The sequence below is a fragment of the Acanthochromis polyacanthus genome, chromosome 6 (genome assembly GCF_021347895.1).
Source record: "Acanthochromis polyacanthus isolate Apoly-LR-REF ecotype Palm Island chromosome 6, KAUST_Apoly_ChrSc, whole genome shotgun sequence".
NCBI lineage: Eukaryota > Metazoa > Chordata > Actinopteri > Pomacentridae > Acanthochromis > Acanthochromis polyacanthus.
This window is the reverse complement of record NC_067118.1, coordinates 24,070,187-24,091,672: the sequence shown is the minus strand read 5'-3', so window position 1 is coordinate 24,091,672 and position 21,486 is coordinate 24,070,187. Positions and strand designations below refer to the sequence as shown.

The window sequence follows — 21,486 nt, the reverse complement described above, 5'->3', positions numbered from 1 at the left end:
AAGGAAAATAGAGAGCACACACATACACACACACTTGTACACAGTGTATTTAAAATGAAAAAAAATATTAAACTCCAAGCCAAGCTCTAAAACTCAACATGAGCCCTCGCTAAAGCCGTCTCACGGCTCCGTTTGTTATTCCACGCAGCGCTTCGGTTTGGGTCCATTGTGTGACTACACGGGAAAGAGGAGGATGCGCACTATTTGCCGACGCGCACCGACACGTTTCTAGAGTGCTCCGCGATCAGGGCCATCTTTGGTCGTCCTCGCCGGTGACAGTGTGGACAGTATATTCTATTGGTCATTAATGCCTCATGATTAATAAATAATATTCAACTTTAAAGAAGCCGTTTAGAGCACTTGGCGTGAGAAAAAAAGGAGCCGTTTTCCCGCTTTGTGGACCTGTTTCCTCCGATACCCTTCAATTCTCAAGGCAAAAAGAGGGCGAGACGGGAGAGGCGGTGAGACAACATGGATGAGGAATATGATGTGATCGTTCTGGGCACCGGACTCACGGTGAGTAGACAAGCTTCGTTTGCTGTGCGCAGAAAGCGAGCAGATGGATTGTGTGAGCTCCACAATGATGGCTTTGGAGGCCCGTTATCCTCCAGCGGAGCTCCGGAGCCTCCTGCATCCCTGCGCGCTGGTGACATTAGGAAAGAGTGAAAAGAGATGCGGGTTAGAAATTAAATTAAACAGGTCGAGCTGCTTGTGCATCACGTCAAAAAGCAAACGATGCTCCCGGAGGAGATGTTTGTGTTGTGTTTTTTTCCCCCCAGCCTCGCAGCCGGTTCAGTGTTGTGTTACACCCAGTAGCATCTTTTAGGCGTAACCCCACAGTGTGTCATGGTCCTCTTTGCATAGACAGGCCTCCATCCTGAGGTTGGCGCAGGCCTGAGCACGGGTTTATTAAATGACTGAGCCTTTCTCTGCTGCTCCTCTCGCCGCAATTACCTTCACTTATCACACCCAATGCGGCAGAAGCAGGCCCGGCTCACGTTGTGTGGCTCTCATATGGGTTTGGCAAACGGAAAGGACGACATTTTGGTAGTTTTGTATAAGTTATCAAATATCCTTTTGTCAATGCATAGCCTTAATGCTGCTTTTTGTTTGATGTGATGAATAAAATCCACTCAATTTCATGTGACCGTAATTACTGTTCCAGCTACTATTGTTATTACTATACTTATCATGATCATTAATATTATTATAGTAGCTACATGGGTGAAGCGGTCCAGTCGCGCATGCGCACACGGTTTCCTCAGTCTCCTGCAGCTTTCTGTCAAACCACCTAACTCGAATTTACCTCCAGTAGCCTGTTTTTGTTCAAAAATAATTTAATCAAATGCAACCTTTTCAATCTAGTGATATTAAAGCGTGGATAAATTAATAGAAACACCTGTCAGTTGAACTACATCCTCTAAAATGACACAAATCAACATGTCTCTAAAATGGAACAAAACATGAGTGTTGTAGTCTTTTTAAAGGTAGTTTTTTGCAGGGCTGCATTTACACAATAGATTTAGCTTGGTGTACCTTAAAAACAAGCAACTGAGAGTGTTTCTTTTATTATTAAATCTCTTACTTTTTTCATAATGATTGATCCCCTTCATAAACTACTTTTATTTGATGTCCATTCACTGTTAATTTGTTCTTGATGCTCATTTCTTGTCTTTTTTCAGGAATGCATTCTGTCCGGGATCATGTCCGTGAATGGGAAAAAGGTCCTGCACATGGACAGGAACCCCTACTATGGTGGGGAGAGCTCTTCCATTACACCCCTGGAGGAGGTAAAGGGCTCCTGGGATCTATAAAGCCAATCAATATATTTTTTATGTCCCTCAGTATATCTCATTTTACAATCCACCGCCACTGCTTCGCTGTCTTCATTTGCTAACCGCCTCTCAGATGCTGTGAGCCTTGTGGATTTGATGCTGATGTTTCTCTTTCCAGCTTTACAAGCGCTTTACTCTCCCAGATAGCCCACCTGAGTCGATGGGCAGAGGGAGGGACTGGAACGTTGACCTCATCCCCAAGTTTCTCATGGCCAATGGTTGGTATCAGAATATATTAATACCATTAAACTCTTTTCATATACAAGGGAGATTTGTAAATAACTAGTACATAAGGCCCAATGGATAAAGAATAAACTAAACAAACTACTCAAATGACGATCTGTAACTTGATATACTATAAAGGCTGGATAATCCTAAGAGCTTCAATAAAGCGCAGTTGTTGTTAAAGACATTTTACCTTCAGTCCTGAACTTTGTTGGATGAGACATTAACATCTTCAAGAAACATAAAGAGAAGTCCAGTTGCTTTTTAGTGAAACTCTTAGAATCCATAATGATAAAAAGGTATGATTTTATTTGCTCACAAATAAGACATAGCTTGTGGTTGTCTGTGTGACTGCAGGTCAGCTTGTGAAGATGCTGCTATACACAGAAGTGACACGGTACCTGGACTTTAAGGTAGTGGAGGGAAGCTTCGTCTACAAAGGAGGAAAGATCTACAAGGTGCCGTCAACTGAGACTGAGGCACTAGCTTCAAGTAAGCCACCTGAATGTGTCTCAGCACGTTTTGTAAGACATTAAGAGTAGAGTAACGGAAACACGGAAACTTTTTGTTTAAATTTCCAGATCTGATGGGAATGTTTGAGAAGCGAAGGTTTCGGAAGTTTTTAGTCTTTGTGGCCAATTTTGACGAGAATGACCCCAAGACTTTTGAGGGCGTGGACCCCAAGACCACAACAATGAGGGATGTGTACAAGAAGTTTGACCTCGGCCAGGACGTCATTGACTTCACCGGCCACGCCCTGGCCCTCTACAGGACAGATGAGTAAGAGCATAATGTCCAACATCATATCAAAAGCTGCATTATGGTCAGTGTCACTGCTGGTTTAAGTGTTTTAAATGGACTTCAGAGCTCTTGTGAAGATGTAATAGAGCTTTAATGTACTTACTTATAATCTAATCCTGAAAGCATAATATTTTTAATTGTTTTTTTTTTAGATTAAGATCAACCCAGATTCCTCATTGATTTCTCTTTACCTTTAGCTATCTTGATGTTCCCTGTTTGGAGACGATCAATCGTATCAAACTCTACAGTGAATCACTGGCACGATATGGGAAGAGCCCCTACCTCTACCCTCTGTACGGTCTGGGAGAACTGCCCCAGGGATTTGCCAGGTATTTTCATCATTTTTTTATAATTACGATCTAGCACCTAGCATACATTGCCTGTAATTGTAACTAAAGAAATATAAAAACACTCCATGAGTGAATGGACTTTAATCACTTGTCATTTTAGGTTGAGTGCAATCTATGGAGGAACCTACATGCTGAACAAACCAGTGGATGAAATAGTGATGGAGGGCGGAAAGGTGATTGGAGTGAAGTCTGAGGGCGAGGTATGGAAGCGCTGATTTAATGTGAAAGAATATGAAGTTTTATTAGTGTCACAACAAACTTGGAAGTGAGTTCACTGACCCACCTGTCTCACTTCTGCTGCAGGTGGCTCGTTGTAAGCAGCTCATCTGTGACCCCAGCTATATCCCCGACCGTGTCCGCAAGGCCGGTCAGGTGATCCGTGTGATCTGCATCCTCAGCCACCCCATCAAAAACACTAACGACGCCAACTCCTGCCAGATCATCATTCCTCAGAATCAGGTTAACCGCAACTCAGGTGAGCCTCGTTGCTGCTTTTAACCAAATAGGCTAAATGGTGAAACAGACTTTGATGGAATTAGGTTCACTGAAAATGGAACAATAAGACTGATAGCAACGATGCAATTTTTATTAAATGTAATTGCTTTGATTTTTAACACTGATGATATAAAGGATTGTTTTTATGGAGATAAATCAAATTATTTGTATATATCTGTATATCATGATAAAAATGACTAAAAATGAGGTTGATAGGGAAAGGTTGGCATTGTTTTTGACTCTTAGGGCAGCAATAGTCTTGTGATGTGAGTAGTTACTCGACTAGACAAATATATGTTACCCTCGCTGGTCAGCAGCGGTTTGACTAATCATTAACACTTTATTTTGGTACAAAACTGGCTAGCTGTTGCATTTAAGATTTTATGCATCCATCTCCCACTATCTGGGACTGCAGCCCAGGCAGATGACAGCCCTCATCTCAATGCACTTATGGCCCGGTTGTAAAAATCCAGAATGCAGGACAGATAACATCTCATAAAACCAGCGTGACTAGATGGTACTTTGATCTAGAAAATAAAAATAAGGTTGTATGTAGGTTGTGTCTGAATAAACTGGCAAATAACCACTGAACTGGAGCAATGTGTAACCATGTTCATCTGCATTTCAAATTTCATTTTTGAATGATGTGATTGATGGTTTGAAATGGCTCTTACATTCTATATTTACAGATTTAATACATAATGTTCTCAGATTAATTTGGACCATGAATAACACTGTAGGGTCCTAAATATAATAATTTGTTTAATATTGCACCACAGAACACTACAAGGGGTGATTTTGTTAAGTGGCAATTAAACTGTATTAATAAGTTTCCCCTTTTAGCAGGAATGACAGCTGAACAACTAGACACTAAACATTGAACAATATCATTTTTCAGTATTACATTGCTTTTCTATGCTAGTTTTATTTTAGCGTAATTATTTTTATTAACCCTAACCCAAACAGTATCTGGCACAATAGTTTCTGTTGAAACTGAAGTTATTTTTATCTTAATGTTGTTAGTTAAATTCAAAACAACAATCTTTATTCCCTATTAGAAACACATTCGCTTAATGGCCTGTTGTGTTCAATGTACCATATAAATAAAATGACTTACATATGTGTGCAGTATTGTTTTGGACAGTGTTTTACTTTAAATACAAAATAGCGCTTCATTATATCTATTTTATGAGTGTTTCCTTCCTGTTAGACTAGTCAAGTAGTTGTTTTTAAATGGCTTCTTATGAACATACCTACCATATTCTGTGTTCTTGCTAAATTAACATTGGATCACTCAACTCTACAGTTCACCTCAGCGTTATGGAGCATTCGAGCGGATTGTGTTGGATTTGTGGCCCATCGTTTTACCATTATAGTTCATTCTCACTACTCTACCAATAAAAGCTGTTGGCAGCAGAAAAGCTCTAACAGCTCACTGAATGCCACACAAAATCTGGAATTCACTTGCTAATAAAGTGTATCAGCTGAAAAGAGCCACATATTTCCTTCAGCAGTTATGGAGGTAAAAACAGAGACATAAGAGAGTGAATATTGGATGTGCAGCAGGTGGCCCAGAAACATGACTCCTGACAAATGCTATTATGACTCCATTTCTCTTGCGTAAACAGGGAACTGTTTGCACAACCAGGGGGGATAAGGTGTCAGTGCTGTTTGCAGCTTGGTTCCGCTGCCCCCATGTGGCCAAAAAAAAACCCAGTTAACACAGGTTTAAGTCAACTGATGTAACTTTCCCCTCCTCAACCCATTTTTCAATTCTCCAGACATCTACGTGTGCATGATCTCCTATGCTCACAACGTGGCAGCCCAGGGGAAGTACATTGCCATCGTCAGCACCACAGTGGAAACCAGTGAGCCCGAGGCTGAGATTGAACCGGCCCTGGAGCTGCTGGAGCCCATCGACCAAAAGTCAGTCCAGTAGTTTACTTCTGTGCCATAAGTCAGCATTCAGTTTATTCATACTTTAACAAACAAGCAGGCCATCAAACAAAACGTGACAGTCATATAGAGTAAAGTAAGGAAGTTGATTAAGTTGTTTTTCCTTTTGTTTTTGGCAGGTTTGTGGCTATTAGTGACCTTTATGAGCCCACAGATGACGGTACTGACAGCCAGGTAAGATATTTGTTTCCAGCAGCATTGCAACTAGAAAAACTATGTTTATATGCTTAGTCATGGCCAGTATTACAGTGTTGGATGGTTTGGTCACCACTCTCTATAGATAGATAGACAACTATCTCAGCAGCCATCAGATGGAATGCAAACTATCATGGTTCGCTGAGGATGAATGCCTCACTTTTCCTCTGGTACAATCAATTTTTTTTGGTTTAAAGTAAATGTCTTGACAGTTATTGACAAGGTGTTCCACTATTTGGTACAGATATTCAGGATCAGTGTAGTATATAGCATAACTATAGCACAACTCTGTTATTTCTTAAAAGGCAAATGTGAGCATGAGTGAAAGCAAGACAGTGAACATGGCAAACAGAATTTGTCAAACCTCACCATGTTAAACATCCCATATACTTTTTTTCTCCTTTAGTTTGTCATGAAGCTGCTTTTTTGTGCATGTAAAAGGTCTGAAAACTTACAACCCCTCCCCAAAGCCACATTAAAGGGCATTTTTGTTTGCGCCTTACCTGCCTGAAACATCTCGTTTGAAGTCCAGGCATTTCTTCTGTTTCTTATCTACATCACCTTGGAACACATTTGCATAATGCCTGCATAGAGGCTAGTTTTGCCCCTAAGAAAGAATGAGCAGCTTCACCGCAGTTCATCATTATTTCCTTTGTAGAGCTGCTCCTGTTTGGGCTGCATCTCTGTTCCTATAGATCTGCATACATAGTCAGTATTACCTCGCTTTCGTGAGTTTCGTGAGTGGGTTAAGACAGGTGCTGCATTGTTGTCCATTTTCATAGCTCCCTGCATACACAGAGTTATGGAATACGGGAATTCCAACAGTGTAGAGGGTATGAAGACATATTTGTGTGCAGTTATCTAACAAGCGAACAGCGATCTAATACACAAGTCGAATGCTGACTGGTTGAAAGGTTGGCTTTCTAGAAAGGGCATAGGGTTCTTTGGAATGATGAACAATGCGTGTATTTATAAGCACTTCTTGTGACTGATGATGCAACAGACCGACCAGTAATGCTCTCAGATGTCAATCTATTACTTTTGTCACGCCATCTCACTCCACACGGGAAAACAGCGCACACACAGGAATAAGAATTGCCTGCGATTAGAGTTTTATTTCGCATATTTTTGACAGTGCCCTCAACTGGCAGCAGACAGCTACACCATGTAGATGGGCATCTGCAAAGCTTGTTTCAACCTCTAAAGAGACAGGAGCATTTCATACAGAGTGTTGGAATAGGTGCTGCAGCAATGTACAGCATGAGAAAAATCATGCGTTTTTAAAATTTTATTTAACTCAGAGCTGCAGCCTCACAGAGCTTCTAGCGTCGCTGTAGATCAACACTCTTGTTCCTTTATCTCTCACAGGTCTTCGCCTCAAGGTCCTACGATGCCACCACCCACTTCGAGACCACTTGCAACGACATCAAGGACATCTACAAACGTATGACCGGGAGCGACTTTGACTTTGAGAACATGAAACGCAAACAGAATGATGTGTTTGGGGAGGATGAGCAGTGAGCGGTAGATGGGGCTTCCGAGAGAGGGCGGGGTTGGGAAAGGAGGTGGGGCCGGAAATGGGGGCTAAGAGGCGGCAGAGTTTGCAACGGTGGAGGAACCAGGGCTGCCTGAACAGTGCTTTAAAAATAAATGGGTGGGGAGGGGGCAAGTGAGAGCGTGGTGGAGAGGGTTCATGTGTCTGAGCTCTGCCTTCCTTCAGCCGCTCGCCTCCTTTTCCTTACGTCTCTCTCTCTCTCTTTCGACACACATCAGACACATAAACGCTCACAAACACACACCATACACGCTTTTCAAATACTCACACTCCCTTTCTCTGTCACTGAAAAGCAGGGTTGATATGGTCTTTCATTCCATTGTAGAATTTACAGTATAATCATGTCTTAACTATTATCATTAGAGGTGAATTTATTACTTGTTGTTGGCGATTTTCAAGGCATCTCATCCTTTCTGTAACATCTTTCTCATATCAGAGGTTGGCTGGGTGGAAGATCGGCACTGAGGGGTGTGGACCGCAAGCTCTGACATGAGGGACCTGTAATGGCTTAGTGTAGAATCCTCTGGAAGGGTCACCTCCAGTTGACATGCATGCACCTTTTACACATGGTAGTATTGTACATAGACTCAAATGACACTGCGGTTTGAAGGCTGGACCATTCCACGCACCACGCCTGTCAACCCTGCTTTCACTTTTCTCTTACTTGGTCTTTTACCTGTGTTACTTCAATAGAAGCCGCTCCTTTTGGCAAAATCTGTTGGTCGGGCAAAAAAAAAAAAAATGTGATGACAAATTACATATAAATGGGCTGTTCTGTCAACATGATAGTGCTCACTTTGCAATGCTGTTGTGTTCCCTGTGCTAGCAGGCAAGCTAACCAGTGGCTATTAACTGTCACCCCAACCCCCTTCCCCCTCTCCTCAAAAAAACAACAGTTCCTTTGTTTATCTCTGTTGTGTGATGTCAATTTTGAATTTGAATAGTTTACATTCTAACATTTTAAATTATTGAAGAGTTTTATTTCTATATATTTGGTGCACATTTCACTGGCTGAAGTTATGAAGTTTACAGGAGCGGAGGTTGAAACTGTGGTCTTCGAGTTGAAAAAAGGGAATGTCGGGAGTGAAAAGAGGCATGGAAAGGATTATAGTGTTGTTAGGTGAGACTTTTTATGAAGTATTCTGGAAGAAATGTGCGACTAAGAACTCGTTGAGATGCAAGGAAGTGTGCCATGGGGAAAAGAATGTATGCAGGGAATGTTGTGGATTTGACTTTCGGAAAGTTTCACTTTAGAGTGAAGAGAGTGAAGACTGAAATTTCGGCTCATAGTGAAAGCACCAGATCGTGTCTTGGTTGTTTCAACCCTTGTGTTTGTCATTTAGATAAGTCATTACCCTCGGGACTAAATCCTCCGAAACTATTGTAGATGTGAAATAGAAGGAAAAGCTGGATACTCCCATAATTTTAAGAGTTTGTAGCATAGCAAAAGTATGAAGCCACAGTTACAAGTGCCGCCCCATGAGAATGAACCGAAATGCTTTTTATGTGGTTGTAGCCTTAATTTGGGGTCTAATTCAAATGTTAAAAATGTTTTTACTACCAGGTAGTGGCAGGTCAGTGTTGTGCCAAAAATGGTCTTTCTGTTATTGGCAAAGCTTGCTGACAATATTAAAGGTTCACTGTGGTAGTGTGCGCTGCTCTGCAGAGCTGAGTGAACACTATAGAAGGAATATTGTTTTCTAGCACATCAGGTGGGTTATTGTACACCTGAGAGGAGACAGCTCTTCATATCTCTGGAGTGCACACTTAGAGATTCATCTGTGGCTTGGCTTTCTACACATCTAAAACAAACAGACGAGATGCTTCGATCATCTCCTTTAAAACCCTGAAGCTGTTCCGTTTCACTTTATCTGCCATGACCAATCCCTTAACAACTCTAAACAAAGTTATCATGTGTTTGGGGAGTTACGTGTCTTACCGTTTATGCTCTATTTATTTAAAGTTTGCTGACGTATTGTGGAAAGATTTACGTCAAATGCTGAATATGCTATGCTCTTAGTTTATGTTCTGATGAAAAATGGATTTTAAAAGTGATGCACATCGAAATTGTTTGTTTTTGTTTGCTATTTGCTGTGTCATGTGTTACGTTTACCTTATTTACTGATCATTCCAGTGTCGCATCACAATTTAATATAATTATTAGCATTCCTAAGAAACAGGTTTTGATGGAAGGAAAACAGCAACAGTCAGTCACAGAGCTGATATCACAGTCTATACAGCTGTGTTCACAACAGTTTCACACTGTGCATCATTCTACATTGTGTGTGGTCTTCATCCTGGAAACATGTTATCTGAGAAAAACTGGAATACTGTTTACTCCTTGAACATAGCAGCCCTTTCTCCCCCACCCTTCCTCAGCATCAGATACTGTCCTCTCTTTTTTTATTTATTGAAAACAAAAGCCTCATGTGTGGTTGTACTGTTTTAATTTCCATCCAGTATGGCCTTTGAAAACCACTATTGACAATATCCCTTGAAATTGACAAAAGAAATAGTTCAGGCTGAGTAGTAGAAAACTTACTGTCCTTGTTTGATCACTAGTATGTGAACAATGCCTAATGTCTTGTGTAACAAATAAAATGAATTAAACTATGAATGAAATGATAGAAAAATAAAAAGCACATGGCAAACCTGGATATGTGTTTCTGTTTGAAGATGTAATCATGATTTCCCAGGTGAGTAGTAGTAGTGGGAAGATTATCCATACATACATACAATACTATTTTATATACACTGTACTAAAAAATACACCTTACAAAATGATACAGTTTTTATTAATTACAAATGATTCTGAAAGAGAAGGCTTTGACTAATAATCACCCCATGATGGAATATAAGAAGAATCTGATAACTTGTGAACAGAGTTAGTGTTTGAGACATTCTGGAGCAAGCGCAAACTGCTGCAGCACAAATGAACATTTTGTAGTTGCTATGCGACCAGGAGAACATTGCTTCTCTGTCATAGATACACAACACAGAGCTTGAATCCAGTTCAAATTCAGTGATGGAGAAGAAACAGAGGCACCATTCAGTCCTTCACTATGTTTGTACAACCACACATCATTATTCCTTCATATCCAGCTTTCTGTCTCGCTGCAGTCTCTAATCTGTCACACCCTCTTTTGTAACCACATCCGTGTTCCTTACAGAATCTCATTCAGCAACTGTGGCAACGTATCATTTTAGCCCTGTTGGGTCCCAGTTTTGGTTCATCCTTTGTCTGATAGCCATGATAACTGCTGTGACCTGAGCCATGCGGCAGAGAGACAACAAGGTGGAGCTGACTCAGCTAGAGTTACGCATGATTCACCACGTAGCTCTCATATGAATGACCCAGAAGTCTCTGTACCTCTGCCTTGGGCACCACCCAACACTTGCCTAGGTGGCGTTTTCGCACAGAGTCCTTCAGCGTCTTGTCTTGCAAGGTGACTGGCATGTGCTCTGATCCCCACTTTAGGATCCCTCTGGCTAAAATGTCGTCCTTGTTTGCGCGGTGAGCTCCTCCGTCCAGATGGTCCTTCACCACTGACACACTCATGTCAGCATGCTGAAACTGGCCTGCAGGCAGATAAAGAGCAGCACTCAGAAAAGAACTGAACATCATTTACTCAAGTTCAGCATTTGTCAGTTTGATGTATACTTTCAGGGAAATACTTTTCACGGCTATATTGTTGGTTACTTTTCAGGTTATTGTATTTTACATAAAAAAACGAAGTCTAGAAAATACAACACACTGTTAAAAGTTAAACCAATGGTCGATAACATGCTTTGTTTGCAGTGGTGGAAGAGATATTTAGATAATTTACTCAATTAAAAGTCCCAATACCACTAGCAAAGTACAAAAATGCCTATTTGAAAGCTGGTTGAAGAGTAGCAAGTTTTATTAACTTTATAAACAATTTCAGTTCATGAGATGACTGAAGTAGTACATATGAAAAAAAGATGTTTTTTAAAAAAAAAAAAAAACTATCTAATATATACATTTTTTAGGAAATTTGGAATCATTTCACTTCTAATCTTTGCCCGAGGTTGGTAACCACTGGACTGAAGGATGCAATATGTAGCACTTTGGACATAAATATAACAGCAAACAACTATCTGACATGTACAGCTATAGCATAAGTTGAGTACTGGCTTACTGAAGTCCCTCTGTGTGTTTTATTATCCAGCCTGCTTTCTTTTATGTTTTAGAGGCCAGTCTGGCTGCACACGTGATGCAAAATGGTGCATGTGAATCCCTCCCGTCGAAACTTTTGGCCCTCTGTGAGCTGAGTGACCGCCCATATTGTATTGCAAAAATCAAAGTGCAGTTCAGCCTTAAGCCAAAAAATCAAAGAAATGTAAAAAGAAAGTATTTTATTGATATTATTCACCTATTTCATGTGCACTTGTCTAAGAGTAAGAGTCTCTACTGCTGTTTCATGGCTTTCCCTTGCTTTCTGATTTACATATTTTTAGTGGAGGCTGACAGTGAAAAGCTGATGTCTACGTACCCAGTAGGCCTTGGGTTGAGTCAGAAAGCCCCCGTCCATCTGTGACATAAAATCCTAGATGAGCCATCTGCAGGTAGCTGGGATGTTTATAGTAGTGGAACAGGACCAGGAACCGAACCCCTTTGACCAGCTCAATCCAGCAGCTCCGATGGTTGTCAACGGTAACCGTGACGCCCTGCCTTGTCACCGACCCCTGCTGATTGATGGGAATGGTATCTTGTCCTTCCCCCTCCACCACGACCGCGTCCAATGACAAAGTGATCATGATGTCACCAGAGATGCCTGTGGCTGAGGAGATGGTGAGCTGGTCAAAGTAAGTTCGTGAACGGTCTTCGGCACCGTGCTTGGAGGGAGCCCCTGTTAGGCGGCCGTCCACAATGATCCCTTGAAGAAGAAGGTGACACGTGTAGATATTTGGTCACACATTTACAAAGTCCTGCATGCACCCAGATGATATGTTCCGTTAAATGTCTCTGCACACCTCTCTCTGGGTCTTCCAACAGCCTGAGAACGTCATTAGCCCTGCCGTCTACTGTGAAACACAGGTTCTGATGCAGCTTTGGTAGTTGAACCACAAAATGAGGATCTCCATCAACTGCAATAGACAACATTGAGGTGAAACATGACCTGAATACATAAACTAATCACAGAATAATGGGGTGTAATTACAAGCAAATAAACAAAATGTAGAGTCTTGACCTGAAGAGGAGAAAACCCCGATGGTGCTCAGTCTGGATGGAGGTTCTAAAAGCACAAGACATTCAACTAAAGGACAGTCCTCCTCACTCCCAAGCACTGAAACCAACAACAGGACTAAGCATATATTGCAAGCAGCATCTCTACAATGAATTCCATGATATTTAAGACATAAACCCTCTAAATACTCACCACCAAATGACTCAGTGTCTGCATTCTCATCCCCTGAAAATAAATGTATTTGGAAATAAATATTACATGTCTGAAAAGTAGCTAGAGTGCACAATTGCTTCTAATAAGTGCTGAGAACTTACAGGCATCATAGCTGAGGTTGTCGTCATAGTCATAAGTTGCATCATAGTCATAAATTGCATCATAGTCTGAGAAATGTAAGCAAATAATGCAAGAATAAGTTTGGTGCACACTGCTCTGCTCTGGAGTATGTTGATTTTAGGAGGAATTAACAATGATACTAACCTTTCACAAGATCAATATCTATTTAAAAGAAAAAAAAAACATAAGATTACTGATTTGTATTCAGTGCCTGTGCTGACATGTAACTGATTATCTATTTACCAGCTGTAAGACAATGTCATTCATTTTCAAAAGTCGTGGAAGGTGGTGATTTAAAGCACTGTACCTAAGGGCAACTTTGTGTTACTTTTCCAGTTTAAATTTTGTTAGAGCAAATGAGCTCTTCAAATCTATACGAACCTTTCAGCATATTGGGATTCAAGTGGTCAAAGAGAAAACTGGACTTGAGTTCCTCATTTTGACTCCAGACTCCATTTTGACACCCAGATCAGATGAGAGAGAATATAGATGGAAAGAGTCCACAGTGACTGTGAGTAGGGTGTGGATAAACAGACTTTTACGTGGTAGAGTGTTGTTTTAATCCTGGGTCTAGCCACAATAAGTGTCTTTTAACATGACTATTTATGTGCATTTGAAACCTGTGCATATACTCATGTTCGTCTGGCTTATTCTTTTTTGCCTTTGTCAGATTTCTGCCTGTTGCCACTTTAAATACCTATTCAAGGGTCATGGATTACACACTGCTTGTTACTTATTTTAAAAGTAATGCATTGCTTTACCTATTTATTCCATGTGCAAAGTAGTTCATCACAATACTCAATACATTACTCTTGTGTTACTCCCCAACATCCACTGAGATGCATTTTCATCCAAATTAGCAGTTAACACTATAACATTAAATCTTACAAAAGATCACATATCAGCACAGATTCCTATCCAGAAAAGGGTTATATATACAAAATCTTTCTTTAATGTTCTTTAATAAATATTACCTCAAACCTATCGGCAAAGTTGGTGAAAATCAGCTCACAGAGCACTTAAGAAAAAGGCTGTGGCAAGAACAAGGCTCAAATGCATGTCTAAGATAATCAAGGTGGCAGTAGGAGCAATTTAAACAGCCTTAAAATAAAAGTGCTAACTGTAACTAATTAATAACTGCAATATTATCAGAGTGCTATCAGATTTGTCAGAACCTCAGCTCTTACCAAGTATATTAGCTTAAATTTGGATTAAAACATGGTTTTCTTCTTTTTGTCATAAAAGAATCATCTGGTGCTTTCTACAGATTTTCTGAATTTTTTGAAGACTCTTTTATTCATGTACTAAATGGTCACTTCATGGTCTTGATAAGAAACCCTGTCTTTAGTGGAGTTATTTTAAAGTAGATACAAAGGACACGTCTAGGCATCTTTTGCATTAACTTTGTTTAACTAGATTATTTTAAAATAATAGCTTTGGTTTGATTTTATGTTTTTATGTCTTGTATTGATAGTCGGACAGTCTGAGACAGCTTATCCGGTAAAATAAATTTTCTGCACACATTGTTGTTTTCAACACATGCTTGGTCGAGGAACTTTGTAAAGAATTAGCTTTACAGTTAGTTTTTAGGTGTTTTCTTACTTTAAAATCAGAAAGGAATGGGATTACTTGTTCCACTGCTGCATTTAAATATATGTAAACCACATAAAAAACATTTAAAACTGAGAAGAAAGAGTTTTATTGTTGTAGACAGAAAGTTCAGTCTTACCTTTTCTCTGAATTTGAATGGAAGTAGAGACATCTAGTGGAGAGACGAGGAAAATTCAATTGTGGATATATAGAAAGTCTGCACCTTAAACAATCAGCTTGTAACTGTCAGAGCACAAAATTGTTTTGACTGTAAATTAGACAGATAAGATAGTGTTTAACCTACCCAGAAGGCCTGCTGCCTCCCACAGTCGTGGCCCATCTGTTACCCCAGGCATAGGGGCAAAGGTAGCAGACACAAGGGTGGCGATGCTCTGGTCTGTTTCGACATCTGAGTTTGTGTTGTTGCCCTCCACAGCTGGAGCCGGGGCCGGGGTGGGAGAAGTGAGCGTAGACGGCAGCTCGGGTGGGGAGGTGGTGATTTCAGGCTGATGAACATGTGCAGCAGATGTGGTTCTGTTGTCTGCCTCTGTGGACGAATCAGTCACTTTGACAGGAGGAGGAGCTGACCTCACTGTGCTGGGCTGCTGGGTAAATGTAACAGACTCAGTTCTGATGGAGCTGAGTGGCTGTGAGGTGCTAGTGGTAAATGTTGGCATTGTGGTGATTGTTGTTTTCATGGTGTTGGGTATGGGTGTGGAGACTTTTCCAGGTGCAGGAGGGGAAGCCGTTTTCAGAACATTAAGCAGAGAAGTGGATATTTTTCCAGCTGGAGGAGGAGAGGCAGTTTTGGAGTCATTGTGGGAAGGAGTGAGCTTTTTAGCAGAGATTGGTGCTGGGCCAGATTTGTTTGAGTTGGGACTTGAGGTTGTAGTAGATTTCTTGGACAGTGAAGCCACAGTTTTTGCTGTGAAAGTTGGCGATGAAGGTTTTTTAGGCTGGAGGGTATTTGGAGGTGGCTGAGGCCGGTCTGGCTTTGTTTTTCTAGACCTGGGGTTAGATGGTGAGCTTGGCTTCTTTGCAGCACCTGCAGCTGGTATTTTGGTGGTAGCTGTCGTCGTTGCTGTTGTGGTTATCGTCGCAGCAGTAGTGGCTGTAGCCGTGGTTGGAGTTGGAGCTGCTTCATCTGCATCTGGCTTAACTACGACTAAAGAAGTGACCGGTGTTACAAAGTTATATTTGAGAGAGAGGTTGGTAGCTTTGTCTGCCAGTAGCCTTTGAGTTGCAGGGTCTGTAGTATTCAGTTTGGCCAGTAGCAGCTCTTTGATGGTGAAATACGCCCAGAGACGATGCACAAAGCTGGAGATCCCTTCTAAACCTCCAGAACAGTCTAGTGAATCTGTACTCCCATTACCCTTTGCATGGGAAATGAGCACATTATTCTCCACCTTCATGCGCTGTTTTGAATCAGTAGCTGAAACTGACACCTTTAAATCTTTGACCCCTGCTTTAACCCTGCCAGCCACAACCAACTCAGAGCCTTGAAAGTAGTTGGGGAACAGGGAGCGAGTGATGTCAAATGCCTGATCATCCAAGTAAGACAGCTGGATGTCTGACAGCAAAGGGCTGGCTACTTCATCATAGAAGCCCTTCAGCTGTAAGGCTGCATCTGCGTCCTCGTACACCATCCTGGCTACACCTCGGTTATCCAGTGCCAGGCGTTTCAAAAGAAGGAAGTCTGCATCATCTCCAAAAGCGAGGCCAAACAGAGAGGCTGAGCCCAAAGCCCTCTTGGCGTTACTGAGGATGGTGTCACCAGACGTTACTCCAATGGTTGCTTCCCCATCAGTAAGGAAAATTACCAGAGGGACACGATGGGATGAGAGGCGGCTGGAAGATCCAGAGGATGGAGAGTTGACAAGTTGGGCAGCCAACAGCAGAGCTGCATTGATATTGGTCCCTGATACAAAAGAGTTAAACAATGGAGATAATTGGTGTTGAGGGCAAAAAGCAAACAAAGATTAAGGCGTTAATAAAAAGATCCACAGGCCAGATCTGACTACAGTGTCACAGCTCAGACTATATTAGATTTTGACTCACATCCTTCTGCAATAATCCTCTTGACAAACTCTTTGGCATCTCGTACATTCTGTCGAGTTGCTCGCACTGTTCGACCTTTCTTCCAAGTGTGAACCTTGTCTGAGAAGGTAATGATGTTGAAGTGGTCTCCTTCTCTAAGGTCCCCAAGGATGGTGCTCATGGCCTGTTTGGTCTACTGACAGAAATGATTAGCATTAATGACAGAAATCCCACTTTATCTTTAGCCAGCTTCTTCTTTAAACTTTTAATGTAGCTCTAGTCATGAAATTTGTCTACTTTACCTGCTTTATCTTGGTGCCTATCATTGAGCCACTGACATCAATGACAAATATAACATCCTTAGGAACCACAGGAAGTCCTCTGGGTGCAAAGTAATGCACAAAGTAGCCATCATACACCTGATAGACAGTGCGAAGGAAGACAGATGAAGACTGGCATCAAAATCATCACATGTGCATGACAAACCAGATATGAGAAGATGCTGCTGACCTGGACGTCACCCATGAGGTCTCTGAGGTCCACGTCATACTGAATAATGAAGTCTGCATTAAGACCCTTGGAAGAAATACTGTTCTGCTGCTGTAGAGTCGGACTGTAGTGAACTCGAGCACATCCAGCACTCCTCTCAACACGAGTGGAAGAAGGAGCCTCTGTATCTCCTGTAGTAAAGTAGTACATGATTAGATCCATGTAGTGGTGGATAAAAACATTTTTAACACACAAGTCCCTTAGCAGTCATTCATTAAAACCTAAAAAAATTAATCTGGTGAAGAAAGATTTGTTTTTGCCATGACATAGATGCAACTCTACTCCATTACCCTTTTTTCTTTAAGAACTACTAATATGAGCAGTTGTGATTCATCTCAAGAGTCCAGTGTCCTCCTAAAAACTTTAACAGTTCCTCTTCTAAACATCCACTGAAGGGTATTACATACATTCTGTGCTTTCTGACAGTGTGGGGCTATACAAGAGCAAATTTTCACTTTAAAAGTTGCACAGATAATTTAGTTACAACATCCTCATGTCATTTTTACCTTGAGCAATGTTGGAGAGCAATCGGCTTGTCTTGAGAGGAAGAACTTTAATAAAACTAATGCCCGTCCTCTCTGTTACATCAACATCTAATGTGAGGTTCTGCACAAGCTGTCCAGGCCTCAAACCTAAACTGAGCTCGTAGCGGCCGAGTCGACGAGGTAGCAGCTCCTCATAGGACAGGCAGAAGGACATCCAAGCTCCTGATGGCACACTCACTGCTACACGAAACTTCTCAATTTCCCGCTCTCTGCAACACCACAGAGCAAAGGGGAAGATCACAAGATCATAGTGGATCAGTTAAAAACATCTGCATTACTATTAGAAAAACCCAGAGCATGACACTGGAAATGTGAAATTTTGTGGTCGCTAAAGGTATTACAAAAACGTTTTCCTAGGACTGACTTTGTAGCGACAAGTCCGGCTGTTTTTCCTTGCTTCTTAGCAGCGTCGTAAATTTTCCTGGCAGCAGCTCTTTCCTTCACCTGGGCCACGTACACCTTGCCATTGGAGGTGCTGATGGGAAAGAGGAAAGAGGAAGAAGAAACAGCCCTCTGTGTGAGTCACAGTAGCCAGATTATGTTACAGTCAGAAACACGCCTGGCCTGCATTGAGCTGTTGGGCTTGATTTACTTTATTTTTCTCCTTGTATTTCCAGAGTGATCACAAAGCTGCTTCACAAACAGCCATCGGGTTTGTTTACAGACTGAGTTCATACCATGTGAAGGGAAGGTGGGGGCCACAAACAGGGTGAGTGGAAAACAGTAATTTCCCTCGAAAAACAGCGTTAATGAAGAGAGATCTCGCAGGCTGATGATGCTCCAGGGGAGTGCCGCCATGTGCTACACCCAGCAAAATCCCAACCAAAACCACTGCTCAAAAACGCCGTCCAGTCCACAGAGCGTGTTTCCTAGACTTTAGCGACCGCTGTTGTCACGTGATGAGGTGCTAAATTAAGGTCAAGTCCTTTGAACAAATATATCCAAAGAGAAAAAACATCAAGGCCCAACTAAAATAAACCCGTAGGTTTGAAGCGGGTCTTGTTTGAGACACAGAGCAGAATGGCATGAGAGAGCCTAGTGGAAAATGAAGGTGCTTGTATTTATATGTGTGGCTGGCTGGGGGTGGGGGGGTGGGGGCTGTACATCAGCAACCTATACACACAGAACACACAGTGCTTAGTTTCAGATGCAGAAATGCCAAAGAACTAACGCAATGCCACAACTTTTTCCCTCTGGGTAACAGGCGATACGCAGACGGTTGTCGCTGAGTGTATGTGAAAATATGGATGACAGTGTGCATGTGTGTGAAAGAAAGAAGTGAAAGAGAGAGAAAAAGAAATGTGAAGATTATGGCTGTAAAAAGCTGCGCAAGTTCCAAAGTCACACATACTTGAAAAATCTAAGTGTAGCTATGCAGGACATGGATACATCCAGTCGATGTAGGCGTGTGTCTGAAGCATATCTAAACTGGCATGGTGCCTCAGTAAACTGTGTGGGGGAGAAAAAGGGGGACTGGGCAAACTCCTGTCATTTTCTCTATTAACTTTCTGACTTCCATTTACAAAGCCTGGTATTCATCTGCCCTCAGGTTCCCCCTCCGCCTGACCTGCTTCCGCTCCCAAATCCAGCTCCGGGCTCGCTGTTTGGCCTGCAGTGTTGACTTATTTGTTTTGTTTATATTTAGCATTTTTAAAGGAGAGTGGTTTTCGACCCTCTTACTAATCAAATTGTGCATCTCCTCTGCACCGGAATTCTGGACCCTTACATAACTTCTCTGAAGTTGTATTTCTGGATTCTATCCATCAGCGAAAACATTACTTTGACTTATTTCAATTTCTTACCATATGGCAGAGAAATATTATTTCTTCAGGAAAGAAATAATATTTCTCTGCCAACTTCAATACTTTCGACTTGGAAGGTGTGGATTTTGGAACTTTAGTTTTAAAGGTCCAGTGTGTAGGATTTACATGGATCTATTAAAAAACTACAGTATAATATTCATAATTGTGTTTTTATTAGTATGAAATCACCCAATAATAACAATAATTGTGTTTTCATTACCTTGGAATGACGCTCTACATCTACTGGAGGTTTCTACAGTAACCCAGAACAGATAAACTGTGTTTCCATTTAAGTGACAAGAAAACTTTTAAAATATTAAAAACGTGAAAAAAGAAAATGCAAATTAAGCCTAATCGATTAAATGTTACAGGCAAATAAACTAGGCTGAGTAGTGTCATTAGAAGGTGGCGCTAAAGGCTACATAGCTGCAATAAACAGAGTAGAAGAAGCTGTTGCTTTCTCAAAGATCTCGAAGACGAATAAACAAAACTCTTCGTCTATGAGAAAAAATGGAGAGAAGTCTTCTAGGATTTCACAGTAATTGTTCTCAGCTGTTAAAGTTGTAATTACTCTTTCATGTAAGCTGGTATCAGTCAAGTTTAGGAGCTAAAGACAATGAAACAAGTCGAAACAGTCAGACAGGTACGGTCAATGCCCCAGTGATAGGGTAGCGCCTCACATGGCAGCTATGTGAATGGGTCATGTGAAACACATTGTAAAACACTGCTAAGAATCTCAGGTCAAATAAGGCGCTATATTACTATTTATGTCAGAAAACTCTCATTATGCATGTTGCCGTTTTCAAAATATTGCGATTTGCACTTCTTCAGATGTGTTCGTGAAAATACATCATGGAAACACGACTCGCTTTATAAGAAGCCTTTGGTGTTTTCTCTCATTTTAGTGAGGACAATAAGTTCTTCTACATGTTTGGAACATAGGTGGTAAATATGATTTAGTTGGTTGCAATCTGCATTTTCCACACTAGAGGCCACTAAATCTCACACACTGCACCTTTAATAGACTCAAAGCTACAGTTAGTGACGCTAGGAGTGGCAGCATTTCATGACTTTCACAGTGATGCAGCTAAAAGATGGAAACAGACACTAACTGACGAATGTCCCTGTGGACATAAGCAGGAGACTTGATGACAATGGACTGACTTACATGGTGAAGTTGGAGATGAAAGCAGAGGAGGGCAGGTCCACCTCAAAGGCCGCCTCCTTAATGATCGGGAGCTGGTTCCACACTGAGCTCTGGACCGTAGTAACAGCATAGCGGGACACCACTGAACACTTCACATGGTAGTCTGTCACCTTCAGCTAGCGACAGAACAAACACAAGCAGCACTTTAGAGGTTGGAGGAGAAAGCATGAAACTTGAGGAGACATTATTCTGGTTCAGTGACTGTATCAAATGCCGGCTCAATGGGATAACATTGCAGATTTGCCACTTGAATGAAACTTATAGACCCAAATTCCAAATTTACAGCGATGTGACACCACCGGTCGTGTAGCTACAACAGACATCCATGAATGCCATCTTAAACCCAATGCACTGCCCTGAGAATTGAGTAAATAAAAAACTGTTAAGCTTCACACATGAATATGATTTTTCCCTCATATCACGATTTACGCTGCATGGCTCTGACGAGTTAACGAAACAACACAAAGTAGTTCCCTGCATGGTGTCTCTGCCCTCCTCTTGTTTACTTGGGGAATGGTGGCGCCTGCTGAGACCAATCTGGTCAGTGCTGGCCACATTACTGCAGGACAAGGCGACCGGCCGGAGCAGGAGGCCACATCAGGCCTCCAGCTCACTGGTATTTAGGAAGGCTGTGGTTTGTGCAGAACAAACAGACTTACTGTAAGTTCACAGGGAATTGCTTCACAGTTACCAGTGAAGCAAAGTGAGCAGAAAACCACAGTGGAGCCGGAGACATGTTTGTTTCCCAGTTTACTTTGTACAACCTTCAGAGCACAGCAGTGAGCACTGTTGTTAATTTTA

The 21,486-nt window shown here is 41.6% G+C and overlaps 2 protein-coding genes across 2 annotated transcripts; one reads left to right on the top strand and one right to left on the bottom strand.

Moving 5' to 3' along the window:
• The first annotated feature begins 215 nt into the window (after nucleotides 1-215).
• On the top strand, nucleotides 216-10,067 carry gdi1 (GDP dissociation inhibitor 1). The gene is made up of 11 exons (XM_022189825.2): nucleotides 216-516; nucleotides 1,683-1,790; nucleotides 1,954-2,053; nucleotides 2,418-2,552; nucleotides 2,642-2,840; nucleotides 3,059-3,190; nucleotides 3,312-3,411; nucleotides 3,515-3,686; nucleotides 5,488-5,632; nucleotides 5,782-5,836; nucleotides 7,226-10,067. The coding sequence occupies exons 1-11, from the start codon at nucleotides 472-474 to the stop codon at nucleotides 7,376-7,378; spliced, it is 1,344 nt and encodes a 447-aa protein (XP_022045517.1). The 5' UTR covers nucleotides 216-471; the 3' UTR covers nucleotides 7,379-10,067.
• itih6 (inter-alpha-trypsin inhibitor heavy chain family member 6) lies at nucleotides 9,837-21,012 on the bottom strand. The gene is made up of 15 exons (XM_051949742.1): nucleotides 21,007-21,012; nucleotides 20,647-20,801; nucleotides 18,041-18,151; nucleotides 17,638-17,885; nucleotides 17,093-17,262; nucleotides 16,885-17,001; nucleotides 16,604-16,775; nucleotides 14,850-16,463; nucleotides 14,685-14,717; nucleotides 13,100-13,117; nucleotides 12,937-13,002; nucleotides 12,626-12,847; nucleotides 12,408-12,521; nucleotides 11,927-12,310; nucleotides 9,837-10,991 (listed from the first exon to the last, which is right to left on the bottom strand). The coding sequence occupies exons 1-15, from the start codon at nucleotides 21,010-21,012 to the stop codon at nucleotides 10,729-10,731; spliced, it is 3,693 nt and encodes a 1,230-aa protein (XP_051805702.1). The 3' UTR covers nucleotides 9,837-10,728.
• Between the last annotated feature and the right edge of the window lie 474 nt (nucleotides 21,013-21,486).